Below are 23715 nucleotides of genomic sequence, written 5' to 3' on the forward strand. Positions count from 1 at the left end.
CCTCCTAAGTGTAAAGTGAAAACAGTTAGTTGACAGATGGAGGGAGAGAGGAAGGAAGTGAGTGGTACTAAATAACATAAGAAATCTAAATGCTCTGCTTAGAGCCGCAAGCTCATAATTTACTGTAAGTACTTTAAAGGCACTGCAAAGTTTCGTGAGTGATGATTTCATATTATTTTATTTACATGTGTAGTGTATGAAATAAAGTTGCTTGTAGGAAATAATTTTCCTTTATGTATCAAGTATCGAGCACGTTTGTAAACACACACATTGTAAATGTTTCTGACACAAATGTCATCTGACATTTGCTAGTAAACCAATGTCGATTGCTACAGTATACTCATCTGTATATTTAAGCCTTTTTAAACAGCTATTGATGCTTTACATAGTTGAGTCCTAATAATAGATCTCAAATAAAGCCAGCACATAAAAGCCTTATAGTGCATGTGGAGTTCTTCAAGTTTCTATTTACCATGTCCTGTACTGTATGTTGTCATATTTTAATCTTTTTATTTGGCATAATGAATGATTTAATCATCCTCTAACAGGCCTAGTATTGTACTGAATCCCATTAGCTTCCATCAGCTGTCGACTGCAGTAAATGTGGTCCAAAACATTAATCCCACTTAATTCTTACATCTGTTTGTTTTCAGTTTCAGTGAAGATGACTTGCAGTGTGTGTATGTGAGATAGAGAGACAGTCTTATTTACCTGAGAAGAAAGATTGACTCTAGTGTCTCAAAATATGTACTCTGGTGCATTCAGAAATCATCTAGAGCGGCTCAGTCAACAGCTCTGAGGGTCCTGTCAGAGAGAGCAGTGTCAAAACAGTCTGGAGAGCCTTTGTGATTTACACGTTATCTTTGGAGACGTTCCTCTCAGGTTGTGAAAAGAGGCTACAGTGAAAGTTTATTTAATGCGTATGACTCAGCTCTGACTGTGAAAAAACACAGAGGAATCACATCAGCTTTTCGCTGAGCAGAAAGCACACACTGAGATCACAAAGTCTTTATGTATGCAGTACGCACTCATCATGATTGCAAGATGTTTACTTGGGACTTAATGTTTGATGTTACCAAAATTTAAGCATATCACTATTCAGGGCCATATATAGTGCAGTCACCAGCTGTTCACTTATTTTTTTAAATGACTTTCGTTGTTCTACAGTGTAATCATATCAGGGTTGCATTAATTGCTTTGAGTTCATAGGTCACATATAAAGAGCTGATTCTTTAAATGCATGTTAATATGTGCAGTTGCCTGTTCTGATAAAAAAAAAAATACAATGCTAAAAACACATTATAAAGTGCAACTCACCATGTAATGGTAGATAGTTAGGAACGGTATGCTTGTCAACAACATCGAGAATAAAAAGTTTCCTGTATATTTTGTTGACATCAAAGTCTGTGCGTCTAATCAACTAAACAGCTTTTTGATGCAAATTCATCTGTCACTTAGTATAAGCAGCAAAATTAGACAGATGCCAACATGGACAGGTTGCGTGGTAAGGCTTTGCACATTTAAAAACCATGCGCAATACTGTGCAATTTAAAAAATATGACCCAGGCTATGGGAAATATAATTATTAGATTTATAATCATATATTAAATACATATATTCATATAAATATTAATTTTGTTGTGTAATTTGTTTTAAATTTAAGACACCTTAAGAAACCGAAATGTTACATTTTCTTTTCGATTTATGGTCACATTGCTTATTGTTTAATATATAAAGTATGACTCTCATTAATGTTTAGTAATAGCTTTAAGTTGGCTGTGTTGTTGCAAACCACGTAAATAGAGTGAAGCCCAGCTGAGCAGTCCTGTAGTATTAAATGTGTGCAGCCATGTGCACCGAGCCCTGTGTTTATGTTGTTACCTTAAATCCAAGGGCAGGTCGGCAGGTTTTCAGCCAGAGGGGAATATGTTCTGCTCTCTACCAGTGAGCAAGAGAGAGAACCTGTTTGGCAGTGATGGACTGTACTTTGTTCTCTTTTGTGAAGAGGAGTCTTGTTGAATGAGATCTTGAGGTGGAAAGCAGTAAGTCAGTCCGTGCTGCCATCTTTAAATGCGGCCCATCCATATTCTCCCTCACAGGGCACACACACACACACACACACACACACACACACACACACACACACACACACACACACACACACACACACACACACACACACACACACACACACACACACACACACACACACACACACACACACACAGTACACATTACATTGCAGGAAGTGAGACTGCTGACTCGTTTCAGGCAGTTCCGAATCTGTTCTTTCTTTTGGGAGACAGATCGTGCACTTTGCAGACCTTTTACATTCTCAAACATCTATATTACTCACTGCATATCTGAAAAAGCATAGGGCACTTTCAGCGGCAGAGACATTTATTTTTTATAGATTTTTGCTTTATAATTTTAATGTTTTTAATGTTAAATGTCTTTTATGTACCAATTTTATCCTAAGAAATCACAAAAGAAAAACATTTAATAGAAACATTAATACTTAATGTTTTGATTTATTCTATTTCATTTTTCATTACATTTTATAAAATTTTTAACTCATACATGTGTTAATATTTCCAGATTAAGCAGAGCCGTAAAACTCGTTAGCGCCAACTAGTGGCCGATTTCTTTCAAAATTCTTACAGATCTCTAAGGCCATGAGTCAAACATGCCCACCGAGTTTCGTTCCGATCGGCTTCCGTTAACCTTGTCTAATTGGTGCTCTGACATCTTGTCCATGCATGATGGATTGCATGAGATAAAATGATTTACAGCACAGTTAAGACTTTATAGATTAAATAAAACTCATACAAACCTTTATATCACCAAATAAATGCACCAATTATAAATAATAATATAGGCCTGTTGGTCATCAATATAAATTGGCTATGATGAGCAAATAATACACAATAAAACAAATAAAAAAATGTATTTAGAAATTATGATATGGAAAAAAGTGAAGGAAATGGATGGTCATAGCTGATGTATGTTGATTTGGATGTGTTGTGCTTGTGCACTGAACCGGCTTCTTAACTTTTCCTGCTATAATTTCTTGATCACCCAGATTCACCAGACAAGTTGTGCTGGTCCACCAGCTAGACTAAACATTTACATTTACATTTATGCATTTGGCAGATGCTTTTATCCAAAGCGACTTACATTGCATTACAAGGTACACATTTACATTCTTATCAGTTCTTGCTTTCCCTGGGAACACTAAACAAACAAGTGCTAACAGCTTGAAAATGCATGCTGGTCTGAGCTGGTTGTGTCAGAAGGTGTTTATTGTTTGAGGATGTGTACTCTTGGTTTCTGCAGTGTTCAGAGAATGAGAATCACAGTCAGATGTCATACCAGACAGCCACAGAGCCTCCAGGCAATAGAGAGATTCAGTCCAGCTTTTAATGCAGTCCACCTTCAACAATTCTGCTACAAGGGTTGTGTTACTGACTGAGTGAACTGCCTCTTTAGCGAGAGAATAAATACCTCAAGAACTAATTAGACTGTGCCGCTATTATTAATGTATTCAACTCTACTGTGACCTGTCATTGTGCTTTCAGCAAAGAACATGTTAATATCCTGATTTCGTTCAGTTGTCTTAAACATTATCTCTTGCTTAAACTCTCTAAATATACATGCAAGCAAACTTGCTACCCTGCTTTCATTAAGACCTAAGGCAACGTGTTTATATTAAAGCTGTAAGCCAAGGTGACTCATGATGATAAATTAATGTGGGAAGGCGTAAGGTCACCCCTTGAAAGCATATCAGCACCTTTACGTTTGCATTTAAATTGAGAGTATCTCCACATCTAAATTAATTTGAAAGCCTCTGAAGAAAAGTGAGGTCGGTTCAGAGAACCAACACTAGACCCTTATTAAGTCGCAAATGGGATGTCTCTGATGGTTATTTGTAGTGATTCATTTGTGTGTTCACAGCAGTAACAGTGAGTTAACTACATGGCTTATCGGTGGTGAACTGCCATTAGATTATTTTAATTTGTTGTGTCCTTGAATATAAATTCATCCTTTGTTGTAAAGTTGAATCTGTCTGAGCTTGTGTTCCAAAAGTCATGGAAAAACCTAGAAATAGTGTTATAGTAAATATTGAAGTCTTTTTAATATACTACCATTCAAATGTTTGGGGTTGGTATGATATTTTTTATGTTTTTGATGCTTAACCAGGCTGCATTTATTTAATCAAAAATAAAGTAAAACAGAGAATTATTATTGCAATTATTATTTTTTTGTTTTAATATATCATAATATTATGTAATTTATTCCTGTGATGCCAAAGTTGAATTTTCAGTGTCTTCAGTGTCACATGATCCTTACAAATTATTCTAATATGCTGCTTTGTTGCTCAATAAACATTTATTATTATTATTATGTGGAAAACAGTTGTGCTGCTAAATATGTTTTTAGAAACTGTGATATTTTTTTTCAGGACTCTGATGAATAGAAAGTTCAAAATAACAGTATTTATATATATATACTGTATATATATATATTTTTTGTAACTTTGTGTCTTTACAGTCACAGTCAAATGTATTAATTTCTTAAAAAAAAATGTATTGACACCAAACTTTTGAACAGTAGTGTACTGTACATTTAACAAATATACATATATATTAAGACTATAATTTTATAGAAATTGCTATATTTACATTTAGTACGCATATATTATTGTTTTGTGTAGATTTGTGTTTGCAAACCAGGATATTGATGAAATTATAATTTTTTGAGTCGAGTTCTTTTCTATGAAATTTTTGAACTGCTTCACAATAAAACCTGAGAGTAGAAGCATAAGTGATGTTGTTCCGCTCCTCATGATCGCTGGTGTTCTTGTTACGTGTTCGCTGTTGCAATTTTCTTCACGCTAGTTTCTATTTTAAATTGAATCTGGAGGTGTAACTTTTCTCCACATGAATCGTGTACGTGTGGCAGGACTATTTTGCAGTCCTTAAATGACTTCAGAGGATATAGCCTATATAATACATGTATACATATATTTAAATATCCATTGATCATAAAAAAAAAATACAAATTAATGTTTGAAATAAATTAACCCTTTTTTTCATTAAGAGTTTTATTCTAATAAATAACTTTTACAATAAAAATTTAGGAAATCCTTGAGGATTTAAGTCTCCAGGACCGTGACTCATTTTACCCCATCCATCCTGCATTTTATCATTCTCATACGGGCCTGTGACGTAAGCTCACTTGGCCATTTAGGGGGCCATAAAAGCATCCATTCAGGGCCATTTCTGGTTGCCCTCTGATTAGCTGTTAGTCACTGGCTGAATTGGCTGAAAGGAGCTGATTCTGCCTGTGTGTGTGTGTGTTTGACAGATGCTGGGAGAATCAAGCATGGCCTGTGCGTCATTGCTGTGTGTTCCTGTGGGAGGGAGGCATCAGGTGGTCTGTGTTGTGTTAAATGGACTGATTCGACAGGGAGGTGGGGGCGATGAATAAAGGTGTAATATGACTGTTACAATCTCATGTGTTCCCGAGTTAGAGGCTGTGGGGTGTTGCTTGGATGAGGACGAGTGAGCGAAAAGGTTTTTGTGGGCTTAGTTGAGAGAGTTTTTAATGATTGTTAAAGCATCATACTTCTGATAATCAAGGCCGCCTTAATGCACGGGCTTACCTGGGCTGAAGCCCAGGGGCCTCCCAAGTTCAGGGGCCTCCCATGTTCAGGTTTATGATGAGCTGAAAAGGTCATATTGTTTTAACTTGTCAGATTTTGTCGCTGTATGTCGCTAGTCGCTTGTGGACGTTGGTAGTGCTGTCGCTCTAATGTTATTGTTATGGTGCGTTCACACCAAACGCGAAAAGAGCGTCTGGCGCGAGTGATTTCAATGTTAAGTCTATGCAAAGACGCGTTTATGCGCGTCTAGAGGTCCCGCGGTGCGAATGAGGCGTTACGGTTCGTGTCCGCTCAGTGCCGCTAACGTCTCCGCTTTGGGGTGTCTGTTGCGAGTGTGTTTAATCGACGTTTTTTTCAACACACGGACAGTATAATCATCAGCGATGCACGCGATTACATTTATAAATAGACAAGCTTTGTTTCCAAATGCACCAAGCAATGATCCTTTCAATTTTATAAACTTTTATAAACCCAGCCAATATAATCACAATGAACACATCCAAAATAAAATATTTAACATGTAGGCTATATTAAAGTCAAGTCAAGTCAAGTCAAGTTTATTTGTATAGCGCTTTTCACAATACAGATTGCATCAAAGCAGCTTCACAGTATTAAATTAAAATAATACAACAAAGTTTGTTTCAAGAGGAATTTATTGATTGATAAAATTAAATTAGATATCCCCAAAATATCCCCAACTGAGCAAGCCAAAGGCAACAGTGGCAAGGAACCGAAAAACTCCATCAAGTGACCTAATGGTGTCCTAAAACTCCATCAGGTGCCTTAATGGAGAAAAAAAAACTTGGGAGAACCCAGGCTCAGTCGGGGGCCAGTTCTCCTCTGGCATTGGATAGAGGCCGGATTGTAGTTTGAACTGTAGGATTATATGAATGCCTGGCTGAAGAGATGCGACTTTAATCTAGTTTTAAACTGGGAGAGCGAGTCTGAGCAACGAACAGTATCAGGAAGACTATTCCAGAGTTTTGGAGCCAAATGTGAAAATGCTCTCCCTCCTTTGGTGGTTCTGGATATCCTAGGTATGACCAAAAGCCTTGAATTTAGTGATCTCAAAGAGCGCGATGGATTATAGGGCGATAGAAGATCCGTTAAATAGACTGGAGCTAAGCCGTTTAGGGCTTTATAAGTCAGTAGCAATACCTTGTAATTAATACGGAACTTTATAGGTAACCAATGCAGTGATGATAAAATCGGTGTTATATGATCATATTTTCTTGATCTCGTAAGAACTCTAGCGGCGGCATTTTGGACTAACTGTAGCTTGTTTATTGAGGATGCAGGACAACCAGCTAATAAAGCATTACAGTAATCCAGTCTCGAGGTCATGAATGCATGAACTAACTTTTCTGCATCAGAAACTGATAGCATATTACGTAGCTTAGCAATGTTTCTAAGGTGGAAAAAGGCTGTTTTTGTAACATAAGAAATATGATTTTCAAAAGACAGGTTGCAATCGAGTATAACACCCAGGTCTTTTACTGTAGAGGATAAAGTAACAGGACATCCTATGATGTTAAAGTTGTATTGTGCGAGGTTTTGTGGGCGGTTTTTTGAACCGATAAGTATTACCTCTGTCTTGTCTGGATTTAATAAAAGAAAATTACGCGTCATCCAATCTTTTATATCTTTAACACACTCTGTCAATTTGGAAAATGTAGCGTTTTCATCCGGCCGTGATGAAATATATATTTGAGTGTCATCAGCATAACAATGGAAACTAATTCCATGTTTCCTTATAATATTTCCAAGTGGCATCATATATATTGAAAATAACAGAGGGCCTAATACAGATCCCTGCGGCACTCCATAGTTTACTGGAAGCGTCTTAATTTGTAAACAAAATGATTTACGCACTAAATCCAGAATAAACTCACTGAGACTGTCGATAGTTTATTTTCCGTGCATCATTTTAGTATATCCATGTTTGTGGTTAGTTACTGTCAAATCATATAAAACAGTGAAATCGCCCTCGAACTCTTCTGTCTCTCCTGCACTCGAGACGGTGACGGGAGCTGAGCTCCACTGAAAGGCTTCTTTCCTTTCCTTTCCTTTACTATTAAAGCGTCTAATTTGTAAACAAAATGATTTACGCACTAAATCCAGAATAAACTCACTGAGACTGTCGATAGTTTATTTTCCGTGCATCATTTTAGTATATCCATGTTTGTGGTTAGTTACTGTCAAATCATATAAAAGAGTGAAATCGCCCTCGAACTCTTCTGTCTCTCCTGCACTCGAGACGGTGACGGGAGCTGAGCTCCACTGAAAGGCTTCTTTCCTATTGGTTGTCGCTCGCGAAAATCGCTTCTCATTTGCATAAAGTTGAAATTTAGTTGCTGTGTGTGGTTGTTAAATAAAGTGTCTTGTGTTTATGTGCTCAGTGATATGTTAATAACAATATTAAAATTAAAAACAATATAAAAAAAAAAAAACTCACTGTTGTAGGTCTCGAAAGAAACTAATGCATTATGTGATGTAGATTACCTATTACACTTTTTTTTAAATGAGACTCTATTAATCGAGGGGATGGGGGGCCTACAAAACCTCTCAGCCCCGGGGCCTAACATTAGGTTAAGGCGGCTCTGCTGATAATGTTCTTAATAACAACGTTGTTTGGCTCAACATGGTTATTATGTAATAATGTAACAAATCAGATGAAAAAATAACTTCTAAATTAGCTCATTAGTATTTTAGGGAGTTCTTTTGTGGTGTTTTTACATGCAGTACATTTTTGTTTGCTTGGATTGATACTGTAACATAAAATTTCAACATATTGACAGCATCTTAAATATGAACTTTTTGTATATGTGCAACTTCAGAGATCTTGACAAAATCTGACTGATCAGAACAGAGATTTCTAATACCTTTTGCTGCCGAATCCAATAGTTGATGGATGTAAACACTTGAAAGATGAAAGATGAAGAAACTTTGTCCAATACCTTCTAAACAAAATGTATTACATAATGGGATTACATGAATATTGTTTCACTTAAATATAAGTGATACAATTTAATTTATAACACTTAAATTGGTGTTACAATATTTTTAATTGTAATTGTTAATAAAAACAATCTGATAATTTAGCGGCATCAGTATTTGTATTGGTATGATACTGTAACTGGCCTTCAGTCATAGTACTTAGTAAAAAGATGCATTTAAACAAACATTTAAAATAGGGGTCAACCAATTTATCGACAAGGCCGATATATCAGCCGATATTTGGCTTTTTTTCCCCTTTTTTTTGTGTGTTTTTTTGCTCATGTATTGTGGGACTTTTATTTTGACGGCGTGCCAGACTTTTATTTTGACTGCTGAGAGCGCCGGCTCTGACAATGGCAACCAAGGGGGTAATCCCATAGACAAAAAAAATACATAGACGCCCTATTGGCCGCTGGATCGTACGTCAACGGCGCCGCCATACTGCGGAGGGCAACTTTCCCATACCTCTCATAACGAGAATTGAGAAAAATGCCTATTTCGTGCGCTGCTTGGGGCTTTACAAATCGCCACACAATTGAAAACAGGTCTCAGGGAATTACCTTTCACAAGCAAAACTGAAAATTTGTTTCTGGTTGTATTTCATTTACTATTTTTATTTTCAGAGGAGAAAGGCTGCGAAATTTAAAAATACTACTGTTATTGTGTCACGAAATGTAGTTTTAAGAGTTTTTCAGTCGACAATGTAGTTGTTTAAAGCTCAAATCTGTGGTTTATTTATAAAGATAGCACCTATTTAAAAATGTTATCTGACGGTTTCGGAGTTGTGAGATCCAGCGATCACCGGGCGCTCAGCGCTCATGTACCCCGCCGAGAACAGCCTTACCTCGGCTAGTGCTTCTGACGTTCGCCGCTGGATCTGATGTCTTTAGTCTAGTGGTTAAACATGAGAATAATTCGTCTTGTGTATATCTAACGGGCGATCTTTGGTCTCAATAATCTATAATTTGTTCCTTGGCAAATCGTTTTGGCTGAGGGCAAAGTGAAGTTTCATAACTTTATATATTTAAGCTATTTAACTTTAACGTTGTAGCCTGCTGTATGTTTGACTCAATCGTTTACTTTATTTCTTGACTTGTATAGATTCTTATACCTTTTAAAAACTGAAATTTAACAAAAAGAGACAGGGTTGAGTCATTTTATTTTATATAGCCTATGTAAGAATATTTTTAAATATATACATTTACATGATTTATTATTGTTATTATAATAATATACCACTTGCGATTATCAACCTATTATAGTTATGCTGTTAAATTATTGTACTATTCATAGTAACTATTTAACTTTTTATTGTCTATATTCTGTAATTGATATTTCATATTCTATTGCTATTATTATAGTATTATACATAAACTATATGCTATTATCAATATATTATTATTATATTATAGTACTTATGATATTATATAATTATACTTTTCATTACTATTTTATTTGCTGTATACTGTTTGTTTATTTTATTGACTAAACTATTTACTATTAGCCTACTTCCCACTTTATCTGTATTTACTATTTGCATTGCACTGTAGTTGTACCATATCATATGTATGACCATAAAGGATCCATCAGTTATCTTTGTTGTTGCTAAAATTGGGTCAATGACAGAATATGCTTTTTCCACAATAAGAAAACTTTATTTAATTTAATGTGAAAATTAAATTATCTCAGTATGGGGGTGTTCACAATTCTTATCCAATAATAAAAAGCCAAATACATGACAAGCCTGAGCTTTGGCCATTCCTTATAAAAATAAAAATAAAATTATAAGTCTAACTATCGAGATTTTAAATAACTAGGGATGGAACTATGTTTTTTATCCAGAAAAACCGCAGCTCACCTGTTTACTTGCATTTGATTACAGCGCAGTCTTGCCCTCCGCTAAATGGCGGACGCATTGACGTATCGCAGCAACGTTCCAAAGCGGCCAATAGGGCGTCTATGTATTTATTATGTCTATGGGTAATCCATCAGCCAGAAACTGAAGCTTCCCCGTGGGCCGCCATTGATTAGCAGACCCCCACCTGCTGTTAGCATTCCATTGACTCCCTCTCACTTTGACAGTGAATAACTTTACATCTTTTAAAGACTCCATTTGCCCATTATTTATTTCTAAAGAAACACAAAAATGTATAAAAGGCTCCATTACCTTGTATCTTACATTATGGCCCCGTAGAAAAAGTTTTTGTAAAAATAGGCAAACGATTGCGTCATAACCACGCGACTCTCTGTCGCACAGTAGAGAAATTACCGTATAGACAGGAGAAGAAGCTCGCGGGCAATCGGGGGGACGTGGAAGGGAATGATTCAGATTTCTCTTGGCACAGCTACTAGAAGACAGACGGGTTGCTCACGTCACATCTACGTCGTCAAGCTCAGTTTCAGTCTGCGCAGTACGCTCGACCCCCAGGAAGTGAATGCTTCTAATTAACTTCACTTTTCTCCGTTGAATCCAATGGGGTCGCTGTGTCCATTTCTTTTACTGTCTATGATGGCAACCCCTGAGCACACCATTCTCCCATTCTCTGTTTAACAGTTTTGTCTATTACATTACTAGATAGAACTGTTAAACAAAGTAAACTGTATTCGAAAAAGTATTATAGCGTATTTGCTTTTACATTATTTGTAACAGAAAGTCAAACACTGTTATACTTTCTCATTTACCGTTAGCATTCATCAAATACGCTAATATAATTTATACAAATAATAAACACTTAATTACACAAACCTTGCAGACTTGAAAACCCTGAAAACTTATTCTAGAACATACCCAAAACCAAAATCAAGACTTTGAAAAAGGGCATAATAGGCCCCTTTAAATTACAGCTTGTTTCGTGAAGCTGCAGAAGTGTCATCTGGCTTTCTTAGTGACACACAAACTGTTACTCTTTTGTTGCATTTATTTTGCATTTTAATTATCAGATTTAAATTGAGTTATACACATTTCAGATCATCAAATCATTAGAAAGAAGTCCTACTTTCACAATAACCCTTTTTCTCCCTCTACAGTTGCATGTTGACTGCTCTCAGGCATTTGAAAGAGTGGGAAAATATGGATTCTGTTTTTAAGTACAGAATAAAAGAGGTTTACTGGTGTAAAGAAAAGCTCAATTTCACCTCAGCTCCAGGAGCTTCAGAATGACACAGCAATAAAAATTAAATCCATTTCCTCAAAGCTGTGGAAGAAGATCCCAAGAGACCAAAAAGAAGTCTTGACTCAGATACACATGATATTTAAAGTGCTGGTATTTTAAGCGCTTGCTCCCCCAGGGCTGCTGAAGCAGCTGATGGTGATGTTCTTGTGTTATTTTCCATCAGATGGTTAACTGGCGTTTCATGCAGAATGAGAGTGATTGAAATTGCTTCTGACTTCCCCTCATTTGAATTGAACAAACTGAGACAGTCCACCTCTAAATCTGTCTTTCTGCTTAAACTTCATGACCTCAATCTGCTGCGAGCTCTCGGCCTAAATGTGCAAACTGCAGCAGAGCCATAATTCAGAGCTGTTGATTATGTCAGTCCTGTCCTTGAAGCCTTTGTGCATTGAGGCCATTGTAAATTAAATGTTCTGATCTTTGACATGCAGTGAAACTGTAACCCATGTACACTTCTTGGCTATTATAGATTAAGCCATCACCGATCATTTAGTTTTTGACTTTTATTGCCTCCCTTGATTAAGGATCGTTTTGCATCCAACTTGTGACACATGATACCTTCAACTCGGGGGCTGAGGGTCAAGGTGATGTAAACAGAGGAAGGTTATGCACTCTGTGTCATCAAATCCTTTCTCCCATCAAGTTCCTCTCTGGAGTGTCAGCTATTGGCTTTCAGCACCATGGACAGGGACATTTATCAGCGCAATGCTGAAGTGGTGGCAGAACCATGAGCTGTAGATCATGTCCCATCAGGCCACGGGCTGACAGCTCATTTTGAAGGCCCAGCTGATAGGGAGGGCGGAGCTACGGCAGGCTGCATATCCATCAGGCTTCCTGTGACCCATCCGTGCACTCTCCATCACGGTTAGGCACGTTGTGCAGCTCCAAGTCGTAAAGAACTCTTTTAGCACGGTCCAGTCCTAAATAAGCCCCTCATTTTAATTGAGGTTTACGGGGATGCAGTTAACATGGCTATTAATAACCATTGATGGACTAAGACCTTCAAAATGCATTGGAGACAAAAGGAGACTGTGTTCTGGAGGGAATACCCCCACCCCCATTTCAGGTTGTGTAAATAAAAAGCACCTGTAGTTTCAAGACCTGGCATATATATATATATAAATTATTTAATAATAATTATGGACATGCCCGAAGCTGAATAATATGTTTGGAAAGGAAATGATGCATTCTATGAAGCCTCTCTAAAGGGATGTGGTGATGGAAAAAAATTAGATGGGAGGAAAAAATATATTTCAGTTCTTCATGTTCTCTTGCAATTATACAGTTGGCTAATTATGTTGTATATAATTTGCAGGCATCAGGGAGCCGCTATTAATATGCAGAGTATTGAAATCGCTTTTGAATGCATGCTCATTTTTTATTTATTTTTAATATCACTTTCAAATTCGCGATCACGTGTACTTTGTGTATATGGAGCGGCGGTACTGACCACACATTTTACAGGACGAGATATTTGTCAATGATTCTCAGGATCTGTGGCGCACCAAATCCTCCGGCATTGTCCTGTCAGTCATCTCTCCTTACTATCTTCACATGATAAGTGAATTCTGATGTACTGTAATTTAACTGACTACCACAGAAAGCTTAAACATGTCCCTTTAGAGGCTCCGTAGAATGCGTAATTAATTTTCAGTGACTTTCCGAATTTGGATTTAGGCTTTGGGCACATCCCTAATTATAATTATTTCTGAGTAAATAATTTTATATTAGTCCTGTGAGAACGACTCATTAAAATATTTATAATGTATTGTTGATCATTCTGACTAATTGTTTTGCACTTATCCACAATGATATTTGTCTTGTGTCAGTCCTCATGTAATGTAGTGCTTATTAATGTCTCTTTTCAGTAATTTCGGTCACAGTATGACTGAACTAGAGTGGGAAACACATCTACAAAGTCAACACATTCTTATGGTATATTAAAGTTTGTAAAAAAGGCCACATAACTGACTTACTTCACCAGAAGAAAATCAAGAGTTAGACTTCAGTCTCCAGTATAATACATATCATGGCTTAAAATAGAAGGTGGCTGTCAGAGCACCTATACTTCATACCAAAATAAATTGGACCCCAAGCGTTTTATGTGTACTTAAACCTACCAGTGAAGACAGTACCTTGAGAAAATGACAGGTCTTTTCTTAACCACCATCATGTCTTAAAGTGAGAGAGAGAGAGAGAGAGAGAGAGAGAGAGAGAGAGAGAGAGAGAGAGAGAAAAGAGTATGAGCAAGGGATGAGGAAGATTTTTATTACCTCTGCTGGCAGTAGAAGTGTTTGGCCTCAAATTATGACAATGGAAAAAGAGATGCTAGCCTGACCAGCAGCCTGAACTTTATTAGTACATTTCATCTCAGGGAAAAGTAGACTCTGCAAGCACCAGGAAATGAAACTCTCTATTAACCTCTCACAGTATGTGCCTGAATTAATAGATTGAGTGAGCATTAGCCTGCACTTCCGTTATGAGAGGTCCAGAGGTCATGGTCAAATAATATCACAATTACACACCACTTTTTAAAATGACCATGTTTTTCCCCCAGAATGGTGTAGTCTACCAGATATCAGCGGGGGCTAACTGAAAAAATTCTACAAACCTTAAGGGTCTTATTTTTAGCAGCTTTTATGGACATAGTCAAAGCTTACAGATGCCTACCTGCTCACGATTTACGTTACGTTACGTTACGTTACATTAGCTCATTATCAGTACCGGAACAATGACAGCTGTTCATAAGTGCACGTTGTATGTATACAATGTCCCATATACAGTTTGAATTGCTTCCTCTATGCATGTGTGATGCAGAAGATGCCTGTAGTAGAAGACGATGCATGCTTTCACTGGGTTGACTTTCTTTAGTACTGAAGGAATCACTTTAGAAATAGTCTCTTGATATGTCTTGATCCATATCTTGATCCATGTAAGTTTGCATGAGGGCTCTGTCTATACACACACTATTGACTCTGGTCATCACCCTCTGAAATATTGGATTTCAGTTGATGAGAGCCAGAAGAGCTCCAAATCCCCTGCCTGCTCTGACTTTACCACCTTATCCCAGATCCCAATGCTTAACTAACTGCTGTCATATTGTTTCAATCATTGTGATGTAGTGTGTTTTAGGGCTGGGTGATGTAACTAAAGTCATTTACTCAATAGTTTTAACCGTTTTGTTTAAAAGGGTGATTTCCTTCCTTTTTTAAAATAGTTTTCTTTAATATGCACCAATGCATAGTCTTACAGCAAAAAAAAAAAAATCTACCAAGACATTTTCATACACAAAAAATGTCACTCAGATCCTGTATTGAGAATGGTTGAGTGATTAAACAAATGTATCATTGAATGGTTTATATGAAATAGACCATTTGAACCGATTTACTAAAATGAGTTGAACATCCTAACTAAATCACAATCACCAATAAATAAATTCTCAACACAAGGTGCGAAAAGGAATAATTGTGAAATTATTGTAAAGACACATTTATAGGAAAGGAAAACTCACATGAATAGATTTTTTTTTTTCAGTTTGAAATCATTCGGAAATGTATCGTAAATATTTGGTATATCGCCCAGTCCTACTGTCTATTAAGCTTTTCTTTTCTATCTTCTTACCTTCTCTCCTCCTCTTTCTTCTGTATATCAAGTTATTATATGTGTTCTTCTAATCTTGTTACTGTTGTTGCTTATTATAACCTTGTTGTTGTCATTTATACTTTGTCTCTTTTCTTTGCGTAGTTCTCTCATTGTGTTGAATTTGTTCTGTTGCTTTGAGCGCTCTCTCCCTTTCTAACCCTGCGTTCATTTTGTTATGGCCCGACCGCAGTCCAGGATGACGCTGCCCCAGGTACCCAGGAGTACATTATGTTGCGGCAGGATTCCATCCATTCTGCGGATATAAGGGGTAAAGGCTCCCCTTTTCGTGCTAAGTGTCACGAAATCTTCTGCTGCCCACTGAAGCAAGTCACCCTCAAAGACAGCTCAGATCCCGAAGGTTTGTGTGAAACACATCCATGTTTTTCTTTTTCTTTGCTGATGCTTTTGTATCTTTTACATAAGTTTAAGTTTCATTTGAACTTACTTTAGTTTTTTGCCTTTTCTTAAAAGCATCTGGCTTGTGTGTCTTGTAGAAACTGCTTGAAGCCTGTGATGTTGAATGCCCTAAGGACACACTCTCCTTCTTTTCTGTTTGTGTGTATGTGTGTATCTCTGTGCTGAATACAGACGTGTGATCAAGATCCTTCAGATCTGTATTCACCAATGATTACCAGATCACTGATGATGTCACTCTACCTGATCTGAGGCTTCACACTTCTATTTTAAAACCAGGGCTCTACACTCAATTATTTTTTTATTTTTTTTAGAGGCACAGGCAAAAATTTGAGGTGCATTCAAAGTTTTGTTGATTAATGTTTATGTGCCACTGTCCTGTAAGGTTTACTATAGAAATATAGATAATATAAATAAATTATAAGCTTATATTTGTTATATTATATTTCCGAGTGTCACTTACAGTGGTGCGACCAATTAACATTCTATAATATCACTAGTTTTTGAATGACATGCTTGCAGTGTAGAGCCCTGCAAATACATAACATCCACTCGATAAAGCCCCTTTATCACTAACCCTTCAGTATGAGTGAGTGAATGATGATGATGATGATTCACACCACACCCTTCCCACAAGCCCCTCCCCTTTTTGAATACAGCTTGTCTCTTTCTCCCTTTTCCCTCTATATCTCTCTTTCTTTTCTTCTCTTTAGCCCCGCACCCATTTTCAGACATCCCCCTCCCCCACATCAGGTCCACACATCTTTCTACATTAGATGAATATCTGTTTAACTGCTGCCAATCTGTTTTTCAAATGATAGTGTTTCTGCTTTCAAAAGGAACCGGACTCTCTCTCTCTTTGTCTCTCTTTGTCTCTCTTTCCTATGTATCTCGCTCTTTCTGTCAGGTGTTTTCAGATGCATGAGGGTTGCTGATGTCTGATAATGGTCATGGGTACACGGGTCCAATGTGCTGGGTTGTCATAAGGTCCTGCATGTGTCTGAATGCTGTATTGCCTTTATGTTGGGGGTGTTTTGGAAATCTTGTAGAGTGATAAGATTGTCCAAACATGTCGTAAATGTGATTGTAAAAGTGTTTTCTTTTCAGACTCTCAGATCACTGGGTAAGCCATCAGCAGTCACCTCAAGCCTAAATAAATAAAACTTAACACACAAATGCGCTCATCTCCACTGCTGTGCTGGATGACATATGAATTGTTCACGCGTCACTAGAACGCAGCTCTAGATTGATGGATAAGTTAGTTGTCATAGATACAGTGCCATTGCCGCTGACAAACATGTGCCTAATCAATTATTCAGTAATGGCTTATATTCACGGTCATTACTACCTTATTTCTGTGTGGTATAGAGTTGTAGAGAGTCTCTGAGGAGCAAGAGTGAGTTGAGCATGGGGAATCTTTTTGTGTCTGTTTGTGGTTAATTTTTATCTGTCTGGATCATGCTGCAAACAAAAGGACACGAGTGAAAAAGGCTTATAAAGAGACAGACTGGAGTACTGCAGATATATTATTCAGTCTGATTGAAGCTCTGCTTGGACGTGACTGAATTTGCAAAGAAAGTCATGGCTATCTTATGAAATGTGTTCATAAGCACCGTGCCATGGAAGGTTAAGGGATAGTTCACCTTGAAATGAAAATGATGATGTTCCTCAGTGGGTCGCAAAAGGAGATGTTTGGCAGAAAGTTCACACTGCTTTTTTCCATACAATAAACGTGAAGGTGGACAGAGATTGTCAACCATCTTTAATGACACCAAAAGCACCATAGGAGTACTAAAAGTTGTCCATATGACTTATATGAGACACTTAGCAAATTCTTCAACCATCTTTTAAATCTCTCATCATAACTTAAAATCTGGTCCGTTTCATACAGAAAGCTATCATGGGGCTTCAGATGATGTGTAATATTGTGCACATGTATATAAACTATTTGTAGGATACTTTTCAAAGCACCTTTTCACTGTGTTTCACTGTATGGAAAAGAGCAGCATGACATTCCTGCTAAACCTTTCCTTTTGTGTTCCATGTAACAAAGAAAGTTTAGAATAACATAAGTGAGTAAATTATCAAAGATTTTTCATTTTAGGTGAACTATCCCTTTAAAAGAGGAAGGACATCTGACATCTGACATGCCCCCCCACCCCACCCCACATACACACACATTAGATGGTGATTTAGATCAGCAGTGGTGTCTATAATCAAAACCCCTGTCACTCCACAAGTACACCAGACTCTGTCGCTCTCTCTCTCTCTCTCTCTCTCTCTCTCTCTCTCTCTCTTCTCTCTCTCTCTCTCACTCTCTCTCTCTCTCTCTCTCTCTCTCTCTCTCTCTCTCTCTCTCTCTCTCTCTCTCTCTCTCTCTCTCTCTCTCTCTTCTACTTCTCCTGTCTCTCCTGTACTGTTACACTGCTTGCCTCAACATCCATTATCTCCTTTGCGCTCTCTCGGCATCTTCAAATTCATCCCCCAATCAATATCTGCTTGAATTCTGTCTGTTCTCTATCCTAACCTCTTTCTTTCTCCCCATTTCTTTTTTCTGTCTTATTCTTACTGTGAAATGTGTCCCAAAGGCCTGTTTCTCTATCATATTTAATCAATAACCGAGAACAAGCTGTTCTCAGTATTTATCCTCGAAAGCACATACTCAAACCTCAGTGCACACTAACATTTGTTATTTACAGGCCAAACTTTCATAACCTGTAAGTTTCATAAAGTGCTATGCATAAGTTTAGACACCCATGCTAAAGTTGACCATAAAGAGGAATAAAAAAATCATCTTTTGGAAATTGAACTTAATGCCTTAATTAGTTAATGCAAAGCAGATTTTAAAGAACAAATCAGAGTTGCATTTTATAATGTTATTTGTGCTTTTTAAAGTCACTCAATGTGTTAAATAATGGAGCTATCATTGAATTGTTATTTTTTTATATAAATCTGGTTTGCACTCAAGTTCAAAATAAAAAGAGAAAATTCAGTAAATCTAGGGAATCTAGGGACAAGGGAAATGTCTTTAATTTCTTTAAAACTTTATTTTGTAAATAATTGGATTATCCAAAAGTTATATTATTGTTATTAATACAGAATGTGTTAACGTATAAACAACATAATTCATAAAAAATAACCACTATATACATCATTCAAAAAAGAAAAAAAATGGGATGTAAGTAAGTTTGGGGTCATTAATACTTAAAAAAAAAAAAGGTTTTATGCACTAAGGACACATTCAATTGATCAGAAGAGACATTTATAATGTAATAAAAATATATATATTTCAAATAAATGCTGTTCTTTTGAACTTTCTTTAAAGAATCCTGAAAAATGTATCACAGTTTCCACAAAAATATTATACTGTTTTCAACATTGATAATATTAAATTAAATTAGAAAATTGTGTTGTAATAATAGTACTGTATTTTTTTTTTTAATCAAATAAAGGCAGCCTCAGATAGACTTTCAAAAACATTAAAAATCTCTCTGACACCAAACTTTTAAATGATGATATTGCAAGTTATTTTACGTCATGGTAACAGTAGTTGGGACTTAAATGAAGAAAATTATATTTATACACACACACAAACATCACTATGTGATATACAGTTTCCGAAGAAGACAAGGACATACAGTGCTATGCATAAGTTTAGACACCCATGCTAAAGTTGACTAAAAAGAGGAATAAAAAATCATCTTTTGGAAATTGAACTTTTTTTTGGAAAAATCCAACCTTTAAGGACACCAATTTTTTTTGTGAATGAATAATGTATCGTAAATAAATAAATGTTCTTCCTTAAAATACAGGGTGCATAAGTCTGGACACCCCTATGTTCAATTCCCATAGAGGCAGGGAGATTTTTATTTTTAAAGGCCAGTTACAGTACTTCATGGATCCAGGATACTATGCATCCTGATAAAGTTCCCTTGGCCTTTGGAATTAAAATAGCCCCACATCATCACATAGCCTTCACCATACCTAGAGATTGGCATGGTTTTATTTCAGTTAGCCTAATAGCTGGTTTGATTTGCATTGAGAGATGATCTTATGGAAAGTACTCCATGCCAATCTCTAGTTATGGTTTCAATTTCTTTCATTCACAAAGAAAATTGGTGTCCTTCAAGGTTGGATTTTTCCAAAAAAATTGAATTAAGGCATTAAGTTAAATTTCCAAAAGATGATTTTTTATTCCTCTTTTTAGTCAACTTTAGCATGGGTGTCTAAACTTATGCATAGCACTGTATGTCCTTGTCTTCTTTGGAAACTGTATATCACATAGTGATGTTTGTGTGTGTGTATAAATATTATTTTTTTAATTTATGTCCCCAACTATACCATGACGTAAAATAACTTGCAATATCATAATTTAAAAGTTTGGTGTCAGAGAGATTTTTTATGTTTTTGAAAGTCTATCTGAGGCTGCCTTTATTTGATTAAAAAAAATAATAATACAGTACTATTATTACAACACAATTTTCTAATTTAATTTAATATTATCAATGTTGAAAACAGTATAATATTTTTGTGGAAACTGTGATACATTTTTCAGGATCCTTTAAAGAAAGTTCAAAAGAACAGCATTTATTTGAAATATATTTTTTTTATTACATTATAAATGTCTCTTCTGATCAATTGAATGTGTCCTTAGTCCTTTTTTATTATAATTTTTTTATTAATGACCCCAAACTTATTTACATCCCATTTTTTTTCTTTTTTGAATGATGTATATAGTGGTTATTTTTTATGAATTATGTTGTTTATACGTTTACACATTCTGTATTAATAACAATAATATAACTTTTGGATAATCCAATTATTTACAAAATAAAGTTTTAAAGAAATTAAAGACATTTCCCTTGTCCCTAGATTCCCTAGATTTACTGAATTTTCTCTTTTTATTTTGAACTTGAGTGCAAACCAGATTTATATAAAAAAATAACAATTCAATGATAGCTCCACATTATTTAACACATTGAGTGACTTTAAAAAGCACAAATAACATTATAAAATGCAACTCTGATTTGTTCTTTAAAATCTGCTTTGCATTAACTATACTGCAGAATACCCTATTGCAAGACCTCTACTGGGTGACGCATTTCTAACATGACACTGCATGTATGTGTAGCACCCAGCCCTACAAGAGACCATTAGCCAGTCTAGCAAGTGATGTCCTTTGTTGTGATGCCAGCTACAGTATATTGTATTCATCAAACACATAACATTATTGCAGTTAAATCACGGCTACGTCCATAACCCTACTTAGTAGAATGTAAAAATATGGCTGGCTTGCTCATTGCACAAACTGTGTGTAGCAATTTAAGTGCTTGGCACCTTCACCCCCACCTGTGTAAACGGCATGAGTAGGACTGATGAGCTCTGAAATTACATTTCGGCTGACCTCCGCTTCTCATGTCAGCTGCTCCTTTCAAACTGCGTTATTCAACACTGTTATCGCTAACAGCACAAAGTCTAGATGGACTCTTTGTTTGTTTGTTTCCTCATTTAGTTGCATCATGCTCACGGGATCAGGCTGGAGCTATTTATGCAAATGTTTGCACAAACAGAGAAAGCATGAATAAGTCATGGTTATAATAATGGATGTGAGCAGGGGGGATTTAGATGGGTGGAGCAGAGTGAAGGACCTTCTGCACTGCACTGTATTTTTTTGTGTTTTATATTTATTGCAGGGGCTTTTGTTCTCACATTCAGTGCTCGACTTGAGGGGGGGCTGGGGGGGATCCGGGACCCCCCCATAAGGTATTAGGGACCCCCTATAAGAAGTAAAAAATAGATTTAGGGGGGTTTTTAGTAAAAATAATAATGACAAATCTGATTAAATGCATGCAATGGATACGGTAAATTTCGAGAATTAATTTACAATAACTTATATTAAGTTTGTTTATAGGCTAGTTGCCATGTCTCTTTAAAATGTAAACGCCCCGCCCCTCATCTAAAGAGTGCTGCGCGCATGACATCGTTGACAGGACTGCTTGATTGGCACCGCTCCGCTGAAGATAATTTTAGCTTTAGAAAATGGAGAATAACAAACCTCCACTCGCAGTCGGGAAGAGAAAGCTTCTTACTGACTTTTTTTGAGGGGTAATTTTCTCTCTATATAAATCTTTCTACTATATCTATATCCACTCCATGTCGGGGCTTTTGTATTCCTTGCATAAATTGGAAACATTTAGGCTTAAGTTACTAATTTAACATTATTTATAGTCCTGGTTCTACGGGAGTTCTAGAGATCTCGATGAAGATGAGTAACAGCATTTTAGTAATTATAAAGGGAGCGCTCGTTGTGCGCTTTCTATGCTTTCTAATATCCATTCAGAATTTGTATAAAACTTGTTTTTCATGCTGCTAGGACCAATGGGCAAAAAAAATATTGAAACCAAAACATGGCATTGTCTAGTGTGCAGGTAAAGAGGACCTCCACATGCTTTTACGGGTCTTCAAGTGCCTTATATGTAGTGCCCTGGTATATTTGCCATAGTTGCCCTTTTGGGTCTGCTGCTTTGTCACCCTCTAAATCCAGTATTACCTTAGTAAGTAATTTAAAAGAAGATTAGTATTTTATCTCTCTTTGATATATAGCATTGGACTGAAAATGTATGTATTTTTTCCCCCTATATTTTATGGTTTATGTACTACAAACACTAATGTATTAAGTCCTCATGGATTTTATACAATGCAAAAAAATAATAAAAATGCTCACAGAATAAGGCAGAAAATATACAGTACCTATCAATAGTTTGGAAACATTTCAATTGTTTGTTGTTTTTGCAATAAGTCTCTTCTGCATTTATATGAAGGGGTGGTTGATTATGATTTCACTTTTCTAACTTTAGTTAGTGTGTAATGTTGCTGTTTGAGCATAAACAACATCTGCAAAGTTACAACTCTCAAAGTTCAAAGCAAAGGAAGATATTTGCTTTTAAAGAAATAGTTTTTTAAGGACTACAAACGGCTGGTGGGGACTACACGACATTCCTCCCGGGTTAGTGACATCACCAACCCTAAAATTTACATAAACCCCGCCCCCGGGAACACGATTTATAGATTGTCATGACAGAATATGCTTATCAATGACTAGAAGATAGTTAACTCCACATCAGCAATATAAATTCATCAACTAACCATTCAGAAATGTCATGTTACATTCTACATGTTGTCACTTCTTCTTGAGTCTCTCCATCTTTCTGACTCCGGTTTGAACATAAAAGGCTAAAAGTTTTTGAAATTTTCAGTGCATGTGTGTGTGAGGTAAAAGTAGGCTACACAAGCTGTTGAAGCTCCGCCCACTGTGCCAGGAGAAGCAGTTCATTTGCATTTAAAGGGACAGACACAAAAACCGTGTGTTTTTGCTCACCCTCAAAAAGTGACAATTTTAACATGCTATATAAAAATATCTGTGGGGTATTTTACATCTTGTGAAAAGGACATTATATCACCCCTTTAATAAAAAATGTAGTAAAATCAGTTATATTGTGAAATAGTATTACAATTTAAAATAGCTGTTTTCTCTGTGAATATATGTACATTTTTTCCTGTGATCAAAGCTGAATTTTCATCATCCTTACTCCAGTTTTCAGTGTCACATGACCCTTCAGAAATCATTCTAATATGCTGATTTGCTGCTCTAGAAACATTTTTGATTATTATAAATGTTGTGCTGCTTCAAATTTAATTTGTGGAAACCATGATACCATTCAAACATTTGTGGTAAGATTGAAAAGAGAGAGAAATTAATACTTTTTTCATCAAGGATGAATTAAATTGATCAAAAGTGACAGTGAAGACATTTATAATGTTATA

The 23715-nt window shown here is 36.3% G+C and overlaps 1 protein-coding gene across 5 annotated transcripts in view; it reads left to right on the top strand.

Moving 5' to 3' along the window:
* fgf13a (fibroblast growth factor 13a) overlaps positions 1–23715 on the top strand; it is a 143026-nt gene that overhangs the window by 58784 nt on the left and 60527 nt on the right. For 4 of the 5 annotated variants that reach the window (XM_082177514.1, XM_082177513.1, XM_082177515.1 and 1 more), the window contains one exon: positions 15668–15835. The exons of the other annotated variant lie outside the window; for it this stretch is intronic. In XM_082177514.1, coding sequence (XP_082033640.1) covers positions 15668–15835 — 168 coding nt within the window. The remainder of the gene's footprint in view (positions 1–15667; positions 15836–23715) is intronic. 5 annotated transcript variants of the gene reach the window in all.

This window comes from Leuciscus leuciscus, assembly GCF_965113295.1.
Source record: "Leuciscus leuciscus genome assembly, chromosome: 8".
Classification (NCBI taxonomy): domain Eukaryota; kingdom Metazoa; phylum Chordata; class Actinopteri; order Cypriniformes; family Leuciscidae; genus Leuciscus; species Leuciscus leuciscus.